General features: G+C 36.5%; 1 protein-coding gene across 1 annotated transcript in view; it reads right to left on the bottom strand.

The window, feature by feature from the left end:
• Positions 1-12,417, bottom strand: part of LOC109928031 (zinc finger and BTB domain-containing protein 11) — a 33,514-nt gene extending 21,097 nt beyond the window's left edge. The window contains exons 1-5 of the mRNA XM_048603067.1: positions 12,285-12,417; positions 9,645-9,883; positions 6,302-6,533; positions 3,874-4,787; positions 764-940 (exon numbers count right to left, since the gene is read on the bottom strand). Of these exons, the coding sequence (XP_048459024.1) occupies positions 764-940; positions 3,874-4,787; positions 6,302-6,533; positions 9,645-9,883; positions 12,285-12,417 (1,695 nt within the window). The remainder of the gene's footprint in view (positions 1-763; positions 941-3,873; positions 4,788-6,301; positions 6,534-9,644; positions 9,884-12,284) is intronic.
• Between the last annotated feature and the right edge of the window lie 214 nt (positions 12,418-12,631).

Raw genomic sequence — 12,631 nt, 5'->3', positions numbered from 1 at the left:
GGATTGCACCTCCAGAAAGATCAGCAATCTTTACTAGTGGACATGAAGTGTGAGAGTTGCTTCATCGTAGGAAGGCATCAGAGACAAATCCAGTCACTGATGTTAACACATATGCTCAACTGTGTTAAGAGAGATACACAAAGAGCTGCAGTTGCTGGAAATGAGAGTGCTGAAACAACACAGTCTGGCAGCATCTGTACAGAGAAAAGCGGAGTTAATATTTCAAGTCCAGTAACCCACAGGACTTGAAACTTTAACTTCATTTTTCTCTCTACAGGTATTTCCAGACCTACTTTGTTTTTTCCAGCACAAACACTTTTAACATTTCTTAACCTAGAACAAAATCAGTACAAATTAGGTCTAGATCTATATAGATTAAGACCACAACAAGTTATGAATTCTACTGCTAAGCCATTAATAAAACCTAACTTTTGATTTTTATATTTGGAAAAATTTCCATAGGTCTTTCTCTTTCTCACCATCTCTAAGGCAGATTTTGTGTATCAGGATACAACTTCACTAATAGTTGCAAAAGACACCTCTTATTGCAGTCCTGTTAAGATAACAATAATTCCATCAAACTGCCAGATCAATTAGAGTGGGGACAGTAAAATTATTTTACAACTTTACTGAGTCTAGAATTCGATTTCTGTGTGCATATACAGATACACTATACAAAACTTAAATAACTGGCCCTATTGGAAACAAAACAATTCAGGAATATTTCACGTCTTGGAATTTCTCAATTCCTCAAAATTCTTACCGGACATTTAAATTCTTTGGTTCTATTGTGGGTCATGATGTGCATCATCAAAGTATAACGTTTTGGGAATGCCTTTCCACATTCATTACATTTGTGTTCCATTTCTACATCATCTCCCTCCACTGGGGTTCGTTTTGGTTGCATTTTTCTACCTCTCTTTACCAACTTCTGGGCAACCTGTGGAAGAAATATAGTTTTTTAATGCATTTTTGGATCACGGACCAGTAAGATCAAAAATCACACGACACCAGGTTATAGTCCAACAGGTTTATTTGAAGACACAAGCCTTCGGAGTCTCACTCCTTCTTCAGGTGTCAGTGAGAGAGATAGCATCAGACACAGAATTTATAAGCCTAAGATGGCTGTTAGATCTTTAATCAGTTAGAAAGGATTAATATGCAGGTCATTTCATAGGCTTTTGAAGCACACTAATTATCTTTTCTTGAGATGACATATATTTTTGTATACTGTACCTAGTACCTATTTTATTCAAGGCCAAGTATTATCTCTGGATGATTGCTGGAAACTATTCCCAAGCCTGTGGAGTACTGCTCTCAATCTCCCCAGAGATGCCTGTAATAGCAGTCAGAGAATAAATGATACTTGTATTGCAGGGAAAGATCTCTGCTGTTTGCTTGATGCTTCTTTGCAGCAACATTGCTGAAACTGGAAATCAATGACACAAGTAATTTAAAATGCCACCCATTGCTAAAAATAATTCCTGAAAACAAAAATGGAGCTAGCTAGTTTTCAAAATGGAAGAGGAAAATTGGGTTCAGCAGGACCAATCTTTCCTTTAGGCACATGACCTGAATGCATTTCAAATTCATTCCACAGAGTGAATATTCAAATGGAAAATTACCAAAGACTTAATGACATTTCTTTACCACCCTCATAAGACTCACCATTATAATGTAAACAACAGCGTCAGTGTCAAAAGGCTGCAGGTAAAAACTATACCAGAATAAGCACATCAACTAAGATGATATATCAATACAGCACTGTCACAGGCCTTTCTGCCTATACAGGTAGATGTGAAAAATCTAGTATACTAGTTAGAAAGGTAGAGGTTTTGGGAGTTTAAGACTTAGATTAGAAGGCCAGATATCCAGAGGTTTGTAGGTGGAAGATTACAGATAAGAGGACGGCAGGTCACAGAAGCATTTGAAATTAGGAGAATTTTAAAATTAATTGTTGCTTAACCAGAAGCTGGTATAGGTCAATGAACCACAGGGAACTGATAAATAAACAAATGAGTTAAAGGCATGGATGACTGCTTCAGCACCACAAGAGCTCAGAGACATTGAGATGTCATGAAGCTAGAAATAGACAATCTTAGTGACAGCTTAGGAATGTGGTTGAAAGCTCATTTTGACATCAAGTATGATACCAGATTTGCAAGTCTGGTTCAGCCTGTGATAATCGTCATGTGAACTCTTCTTTTTCAAAAAGTACCACAGAATTTTCTAGACACAGAAAGACAGCATCTGTGATAACATTTCACTCATTCAGCACTATTAAAATGTCAGCCTAGATTACATACTAAAATCATAGAATATAGCTTCAATCTGCAAGCCTCTGATTCAGGGCCAGAGTGTTGCAACAGAATCAAGCAAATAGCACACTTTATTTTACATTCTTACTTCAACTCTATTGAAACAATTTCTCAAAAATCAAACGATTTTGAAGTAGTTATGTAAAATATGTTGCATTATTATGGTCAATCAAATGCTTCTGTTCTACAGGTTCTTCGACTTTAAATTATATCACTTGAGCAAAGGAATGACATTATGGACATTAAAGTGTTGCCTCAGCTCCATGCAAAATTGCAAAAAAGCTGCTCAAAAATATACAATGCTTCAATGGATTTAATGCCTTTCAACAAAAAGTGTCACATTGGGTCATTTACAGTTCACAAAGCAAATCTTTTTTAGTCATCTCTTAAAGCCTATATTTGAAACCATTTGATCTTATTAAAGACTGAGGTACTTGCTAAAATACAGACCAGCTTTCAAACAAATTAAAAGTGAAATATGTCGATAAACAAAGCAGTCCATAGCACATTTTCCATTGCCCTTACAATCAACCACTGAATCCACACTTTAGATACTGACATCTAAGTTGAAGGAAGTACAAACAATACTTTCACTAAAACAGTCTTACTGTTTGTTACCAGCTGTGCAACTTTGAGTTCCAATTGCAAAACGCCATCCTGTTTCTCCCATTTAAATGCCTTTTATTTATGTCGCAGATTATTAAAACCCATTGTCAAAATTATTGGACAGTGTGAGTAAAGCTGCTGAAACTAATGCTTTCCTCACCTGAAGTTAATTTTTGTGCCATTCTAACAAAAAGGAACTGGAACAACAGCAAGAATCATGACTAATTTCTCTTGTTTAGCGCATGATAGGTCAAGCAACCTGTGGCAGCCACTCCCCTTCAGTTAGTAACTTCCTGGTATGTGGCTTAGCTACTCATGAATATTTCATAAAAGCACTGATAGAGAATCCACCCTTTTGTTAGTTTTACTTGATGGATCAATTTTTTTTATATGCCAATCGTGGGACTTTAGCATAGCAATTGTACAACTGGGCAAATAGTCCAGAAAATGAGTGTTCAAATCCCACCACATCAATTTGAGAACAGGTTAAGAAATCTGTTATTCTTACACTGTCTGGCTAACATGAGATTCAGGTACAGAGAATAAAGTAGAGCTAAAGCTACAAAACTTTTAAAAAGTAAATCAACACGAACAATAAGATAGAAGATATTAATCCTGAAAACAAGAACAGAAACATGAAAACGTGAATATTTGAGACCTATGTAATAACTACTTTAGGTTTACAAGATTTATCAAGTTGCGATATAATCTCAAGATGCAGCTAACTGAATCAATTTTGTGCTGTTTATAATCAAATATACCCCAATCATTCACTGTTATAACTTAGTGTTAAGAATCTAAATATTGCTAAGTCCTATCTTCTCCAAAAATCAGCAAAGGAGTTTCTGCAAAAATACTAGACATACCTAACAAACATGTGTCTAGACTAAGATATTAGATCAACATTTCATTTCCTTTTTTCCAAAACTTTGTTGTTAAAATTTCATACCTGCTGTGTCGCAGATTTTAGGTTAGTTTTTCTGGCTCGCAGCTTCTTCTCTGTACCTTTATGTAACCGAATGTATCCACCTTCAGCTAGCGTACGCTGTCGTAATCTGCTTTTGTAAGTATCATCTAAAAGGCATTTAGAAGAAGAAGCAACAGCAACTTTTGCAGCTTTCTGTTTGTCATGTAATTTTGGTGGCCTACCACGCTTTCGTTTTGGCACATCTGACACATTACTACTGAGCATATCTGCAGATTCCTCCTTTACTTGACTTTCATTCTCATTTCCATTAACAGCTGGTATCTCCATCTGCATATCAGCTGTGGGAGTTTCTGCCACATTCTCAACTTTCGTCTCTGTACATTCCTGATCTGGCACACTTACACTAGACGCCATAGGTTCAGGGTGTTCATTAACATTAGCCTGGTTTTCATCATTACTACCTTCTGCAGGGCAGTCCAGAATACCTTGACTTTGCTGAACTGATAGTTCTTCAGCTGTCTGTGTCTCTTCCGATTCATGCATTGCTACTTCGTTCAGGGTCTCATCTTCCCTGCTAGATGGAGGGCCTTCAGCAGATACAGGAATTTGTTCAGACTCCTGAAGTACCATCGTTATGGAGCCATCATCAGTGTTTTCATTAGTTTCAAGTTCCTGATGTTCTACAGTATTATCAATTGGAATCTCCACATCTTGTGTGTTGTCTCTGGAATTGAGAGTTTTCACATCTCCTTTTTGGTACACTGTAATTTTTCTTTCCTCCAGTTGCTTGTGTATATGCTCACATATCTCCAGAACTTCATGCATCAGCAGATGCCGTGCCAATGTGGCAACATCAGCCATGTGGCAGAAATCAAATGCCAGGACTGATGTGTAGGCAAATTCCAACAACGGCAAAAAACTTGTCTTATTAAACCCTAGAAGGAATTAAAAGTACAGTATTTCAAATAACATCATCATTCATTTTATAAAATCAGAGTGATCATCAGATTCAGGTAGTGTAGGATAAACTAAGGGAGGTTTGCTGCAGTGTACTAAAAGCCAAATGTTGAAACCTGATGACAACAAAATTAATGAGCAGCCATCTACCAAATGGGGGGAAAAATGTTGCACATGAGCAAGTTATGAAAACAACCTCATTCAATTTAAGATATTAAGAAATATTGAATTTACTTAACATAAAATGGAATGATATGTAAACCACCATGTCAAATTGGAAATAATTTTACATACACACCAACTTTAATTAGATGGCAGCTGTGTTAGAACAACACGAAATATTGGTTTGATTTCAGAATCTCAATTTCAGCTGTGACACTACAGAAATCACTGCATAATAAAAAAAAAAATCACTGACCAAGAACCAATATGGCTTCTTCAACATGCTGCTAGTGATGTGAGATTAAGTTGCCTGACCTCTATATCATATATTGTGCATATATAACATTACAACATGGAAATAAAATGAAGCATATAATTCAAATCTCAAAGAGCTCTGCTTGACTATGGCAGTTATGCAATTAAATTGCAAGATTACACAATTTTTTTTAATTAATGGCCTATAAAACCTCAGTTTCTATAATCAATGCCATTTCTTATTGGAATAAATTATGATGAAAAAGAGGAAGACTATGAACTTCAAAGCATCACTATTCAACTTTAAAATCAGAATGATCATCAAATTCTTTCAGGTCCTGTAGGATAAACAGAGAGTTTCACTGATGTCTACTTACAAGGAAAACCTAGAAGCTAGAGGACAAAAATACTAAAGAGCAGGAATCCACCAGAGGCATAAAAATTTGCACATAGACAAATTATCGAAAGAACCATACTCTTTATTCCCAAGAAAAGTTCATACATTAAATATAAAATTATATAATAATATGGAATTCATCACTTCTCTTCTGCAAAACTTTGCAACAGGTAGCCAAGGAATGACTGAAGCAAAGGGTGGTTCAGTCTACAAATGAATAGCTGAGCTGTCATTGGGGTTATCTGGATGCAGCACAAGACAGTGATCAGCCTCCATTAAATTATACTGCACCTGGGTCATTTGGAAATGTTAACATCTTCAGGATAGAAAGGTAACCAAGATAGGTCAAACAAAAGGGAGCAATGATGGAGTAAAAGAAAAGAACGTTCTTTAATTACAGTTTGATACTTGCCTCATTAACTAATATGCTAAAGTTAATACTGACCATGGTTAAATAGGAATTAACAGCAGTCTAATACTCCAGCTAGGACAAAATATACACGTATTACTCAGCAAAAAGTAAAACTCTTTTATAACCTAGTGATTTCTTTCATGCCATTAGGTTAAGTTTACCTTCATTCCTTAGCAAATGTGGAACCACTTAATGATGTACTGATAATAAACACTTCAATTTATAGTCATAATTGTAACTTACAAAATTATTCAATTATTTCATACCTGAAAGGTCGACAACAGCTTCATGACTGGAGACTGCCCCTTTTTCGATAAAGAGTTCTCGAAAATATTCACTGCTTGCTGCAAGAATGGACTTATGTGCTTTGTACTCCTCTCCCTCAATCAGCAGTGTGACATCACAGAATTGGTTCAACAGTCTTTGAACATTCAATTGCTCTAGCACTACTTGACAGTGCTTTTCAGATTCCTGTTTTACAAGTCCCTTGCTATCCACCTGAATAAATTGATTAAGTTATACATTTCAAAACATGTGTTACAATAATCTAAGTGAATCAATAGCTCACTAGTTATCAACTACTTGAAGAACACAATGCCAACTTTGATTATCATCCATCTTGCTCCGTTACAGGTCTTTAATATGATGAATGGATTCAATTGGACAGATACAGAGAAGATATTTTCACTTGTGATGGAATATAAAGCTGGGAATGATAAGTATAATTTTGTAACTAACAAATTCAATTAGAAATTTAGGAGAAGTTTCTTTACTAAGTGAGGTGAGAATAGGGAAAGCCGAGACAAATTGCGTAGACATTGGTAAGAGAATGCTATTAAGTAAGTGGGGGAAGGGAGTAGAAGTAAATGCTGATAAGTTACATAAATTGAAGTGAAGGTGGTCTGTATGGAACATAAATGCCAGCAAAGACTGAATAGCATTCTTCCACATCATAACAGTTTATGGAACAACTCAATGCAATGCTAAGAGATAGTGATGAACAGAATTTAAAGTATATGTTGCAGACCGGAATAAAACAACAAAGAGCAGAAATGCCGAAATACGAGAGTTTGCCTCATCAACAACCTGTGTATGCTCATCATGATTCAGAACCCTGAGCAAAAGCATATATGAAAATGCTAGGCACTATTTTCATTAAGATTTAACTTAGTTATGGGCTGATGACATTGGATGAAAAATAACAGCTAAAAAGGTGGGAAAAAATGACTAAAAGCAAAGTTGTTATCCATCAATCAGTAAAAATGTTGTAAATTTTGTGTTGGTCATAACCTCTAATTCACAAAAAATGAACATGTACAGATAATGAGCTGGTCATACACAGCATATCATATATAGACACTGTGATAAGTTTTTTTTAATAGGCAAGATGGGGACTTTGGAACAGTAAGTCAAGCATGGCAACTCAAAACACAGTTTCCCCAGTTAACCTGTTTTGTTCATAAATGCTTTAGATTATTTGAGATATCTCAGGTTCAACAAATAAACTTCACACAAATAAATGAACTTGCAAATATTTTGTTTCTGGACCTTCAGTGAACTTGCATAAAGCTAGGTAAAGGGATCTTGCGGTCGAAAGCTAAGTTATATAAATTATGAAAACACTAGATAAATTTCTGGTGATTGCAGAAATACTTTATGCTGTTTGGGTCAGCAAAGGAGTATGATATGTTAGTATTGCATATAGATCAAGAATAATGAAAGGGAAGGAAAAAAATAGTCTCAACTCCTTGGAAATCTATAAATGTGGATATGAAGAAAACGACTATGCTCTCTGTGCAGAATATAGTAAATAAATTCAAAAAGATTGTGTTTAAGATTCTGCTAATACATTTCAGCTGCAGCAATTCTTCCCTTCCTGCCCTCAACCTCTTAACTTGATGAGTAAGGAAGGGACACACTTTGTTGAAATTTTCCTGCCCATGCTGATTGCTGACCTAATATTTGGTCACACTTACAAATGAAGAATAATCATTGGAATATGCACAAAACCATGTGTCAAGGAAACACTATTTCCAGGAAAATTGGAGTGGAATACAAGAACACAAGATAGAAGTAAGAGATGACTATACAGCTTATCAAACTTGCTTATCTTTGAACACGATCATGGCTTATCTTGGGCTTCAACTACATTTTCTAATCCATTTTACATATCCATCGATTTTCTGAAAGATCACAAAATTTGTCTGTCCCAGTCTTAGACGTAGTGAACAACTGTGCACCTGGCCTACAGAATTCCAAAAATTCACAACCCTTTTGAGTGAATGAATTATTTTCCAGCTCAATACTAAATAATTGTCATCTTATCCTGAGATTAACTTCCTGTGTTCTAGATTTCCCAGCAGAAACAAATTCTCGGTCTCTACTCTTAAGAATCTTGTATATTTCAAGACTTTGTCTCTCAGTTAAACTCCAGAGAAAATACACAATCTCTCAACATAAAATAACTTTCTCATCCCATGGAGTAATTTAGTAAGCCTTTTCTATACCATTTGTAGCAAGACTTCCTTATTCTTGTACTCTAATACCATTGCAATGAAGATCAAATGCCATTTGCCTTCTTATTTGCTTGCTAACTAGCCTGCATGTGAATCCAAACCCACAGCAATTTTAAAAAAATTTTTTAAGCCATATTATGATCAATGTGAAAAACCATATTATACTCCATCTGGCATTATGTTACCTACTGGCATTATGTCACAACTAATGTCCACATCTAGCTTTGTATCGCCAGCAAATGTAGATGCATTATTTCGTCTCTATCATTAATACACATTGTAAATCATCGTGGCCACAGCACTAATCCTTGTGGCATTCTTCTAGTCAAAGTCTGCTAAATTGAGAATGTCCCACTCATGCCCATTACTTGCTTCCTGTCTGTTAAGTAATTCTCTATCTACTATGATACATTACTTTGAACTCCATGAGTTGTTATGTTGCCTAATGATCTTTGTGCAGTATCTTATCAATTGCCTTTTGGAAATGCAGTTATACCACTTCTAGTGTTCCCCTTTAACTACTCTATTGATAAAATTCTCAAAACAATACTCAAATCTGTCAAATCTACTTCCCTTTCGTAAAACTACATTAGATTTTGTCACATCATACAATGAGAGGATAGAAAAAGGGCAAGGATAGGAAATTGGGTTTAAGAAAGAAAACTCTAATTGCATTGTTACTATAGAGTATTTGTACACTTTCTATTTTAATTAACACCTTGGGTAAGATCTTGGTCAATACAGAGTGGAGCTGGAGGAACACAGCAGGTCAGGCAGGACACTGAAGAAGGGTATAAACCCGAAACGTCGACTTTCCTGCTCCTCTGATACTGCCTGACCTGCTGTGTTCCTCCGGCTCCACACTGTATTGACTCTAACTCCCGTATCTCTGGGTAGGATCTTTGTGATTTGACATTGCAAACAAATCAAGCATACATAGCAGTTTTTCTTAAATCAACAGCACGTTTGATCCTTTCTGGTTCTTATCGCTGGGCAGTTCGGGGGAATCTCCTTCCCGTATTGTCATTTCATTATCTTCATGGTAATAGTTACTAAAGGATGCTTTAATAGCTTCTATTAAAGCAGTACTTACAAATACCAATTCTTGCTTTGAGACGTTTTTTTTTCTGGTAGGCCTTGGAGGAGCACCTGATCTTCCCTCAGAGTTACTTAAATCATCGTCAGTTTCATTGCTATCCTCCACTACTGGAGTATCTATTCCCAACTGCTCCAGGATTTCCATCGTATCGGCAGATACTGACTTGTTTCGATCGACCTTCTCCTTGCATTGAATGCATTCCCTGATGTAGTCTTTCACTTGCTTAAATATACCTGAAAATAAGACGCAAGTTAAAATTAATAAAAACAAAAATAATGATTCACTGACAACTTGTCTTTGAAAGGCAGATTTAATTTAGTTTGAAATAGGTTTAAAAATTGACTTAAAAGAACAGATTCAATTGGGTTAGCACGACCTAACTTCTCAAAGGTCCTTCAACTTACTGTCATGATGACAATGAGAAATTTTTAGCACAGTTTTCTTTAACTGCTCGATAACTGAAAAAATAGTAACCTGATTTCAAAATACTTTAGATTGCAAATTACATTATATGGGACTTTGCTACTTCACTAACCCAATCACAATTATAAAAAATATTCCTTTTCCATCTCAAATCCCGGGAAACAATGGTGTGGTGGTAGTAATGTCATTAGAATAGTAATCAAGAGGGTTTCAGCACATAAACTGAGGCAGAATGGAGTTGAGCATTGTTAAACTGCTGGTTGTGTGGACGCCTGGTTAGAAGTTAACCTCAGAATCAAATATGACACCAAGGTTGTGAGCAATTTGGTTCAACCAAAGATAGTCACCAGGAATAGATACGGCGTTGATGAGATAACAGAGCTGGATTTGAGATCAAAGATAAAGGCTTTAGTCTTTCCAATCTTTGAAGAAAATTTCTGCTCAACCAGTACTGAATCTCGAAGTATTGGACAATTAAGATTCAGCAGAGGAGTCAGAAAAAGCAGAAGAAAGGGAGAGCTCGGTATTGTCTGTGTACTTGAGGAAGCTGCAGACACGACAAATAAAAGTGAGCCAAGTATAGACCCTTGTAGAAGTGGAATGAGCAAAAAATAAAAATGTTTTACTATTTTTGTGACAAGGAATTGTACGATTACAACATTTTTAATGATTTATAATAAATGCAAATTGTCCTCCGCTGCTTCACATAGATAGAATTATTAGACTTCAGGTGGGCAGAAACAGCAGTTTCCCCGTTTATTACCAGAAAGACTTTGGAACAATGCATTTGTATCAAACCACCAAAGTGATCTCAGCACATCAACATTCATCAGTTAGTCCATGTCAGACAGGGTGAACTGCATGCTAACAAAAGAACATGACCTTGCCTGGATTATCCACATGTGAAGCAAAGGGCTGCAATAGTGCTTCTCAAACTATTTTCCAATGCAATATCATTTAACTAACCATTTTCCAAGGCCAATAAGGGGAAGAAAACAAATGATGGCCTCACCAATAATACCCACTTCCCATTAAATTATATACATTTTTAACTTGTTCACAAGATGTGGACATCAATAGCTAGGACTTATTGCCCATTCTTCACTGCCCAGAGAACAGTCAACCACATTGACGTGGGTCTGGAGTCATATGCAGGCCAGACCATTGAAAGGTAGCTGATTTTCTTGGCTAAAGGGCATTAGTGAAACTGATGGGTTATTATGACAATCGACAATAGTTTCATGGTCTCCATTAGGCCAACTTTTTATTGAATTCTAACCGCAACATCTGCCATGGTAGAAATCAAACATCTCCAGAACATTAACCTGGTGTTGTGAATTACTAGCCCAGTGATATTACCAAAGTTTGCCACTGTCTCCCCAATACGTTTGGAAGGAAGCTCAATGAAATTCTGGCCTTAGCTACAAGAAAGGAGGGAAGTGAAGTGAAAGAGGCAGTAAGTAAGAATGCCACGGGCTTCCTGTACTGGTGAGAAAAATTTTAACAGAATGGTTAAAACACAAAATGACACCACGCAGTCACTTCCAGGTCCTGTCCCTGTTGTCCAGCAAGCTTGTTCTGTTCAGGTAATAATGCAATTCTATTTTGAAAGCCAAAAGTCAATTTGCCCCACCACTCTCTCAGGCAGTACGTTCCAGATTCAAACCAGTTCCTGCTTCATCTCAGTTTCTCTTTCAATGAATGCAGTCCCAGGCTAAGGCAAATTTCTTCTCAAAGGAGAACATTCCCAGCTTTTTCAAACAATCCAAATAATCAGTCCTTCATCAACTGTAAATAATCCTGGGTAGATCTTTTTCTGCACCCTCTATAATGGCTTCACATCTCCCAAGTTGGGTGCCCAGAATTGGACAATATGCCAGTTCAGGTTGAACAGTATTTTATAAAGATTCACCACAATTTGCTTGATTTTGAACTCCATACCTTTAATCATAAAACCCAAATGTTGTCTGCATGATGAATCAGTTTTTCAACCTTCCCTGACACCTTTGATGAAAGTAGTTTTGCCCACTCTCATCCCTGTTCTACGATGATCTATACTCGGCTCATTTTTATTTGTTGTGTATCTGCTGCTCCTCAAGGAATACAGACCAGGCTTCCACAAATACACAGACAATACCCAGCTTTCGCTTTCTACATGTACAACCAGGTCTTTCTACATACACATATAAAATCAGGTCTTTCTGATCTTACATCCCTTTAGAATAGTACTCGTTATTTGGTATTGTTTTTCCTCATTCTTATCAAAAGATATAGCTTGGCGTTTCTCTACCTGTGTAATGTGACCACACCCTTGAAGTCTATCACAAACCTCCTCACAGTTCATAGCTTTGTCTCAGCTCTGAATTTTGAAATTTTACTCTGCCCATTCATCAACATAAATTAAGAAAAATGCAGATCCTACAACAATTAACCTCTGGGAAACTCCTTCCATTTTGAAAGACAACAGTTCATAACTACTGTCTCCTGTCAGTTGATGAATAGAAGGGTGGAGGAAACAGAGGAAGAGCGTTTAGGAAAGGGATTTCAGATGGCTTCAA

This window comes from Rhincodon typus, chromosome 11 (assembly GCF_021869965.1).
Source record: "Rhincodon typus isolate 14 chromosome 11, sRhiTyp1.1, whole genome shotgun sequence".
NCBI classification, from domain to species: Eukaryota; Metazoa; Chordata; class Chondrichthyes; order Orectolobiformes; family Rhincodontidae; genus Rhincodon; species Rhincodon typus.
This window is presented reverse-complemented; position numbering and strand designations above follow the sequence as displayed.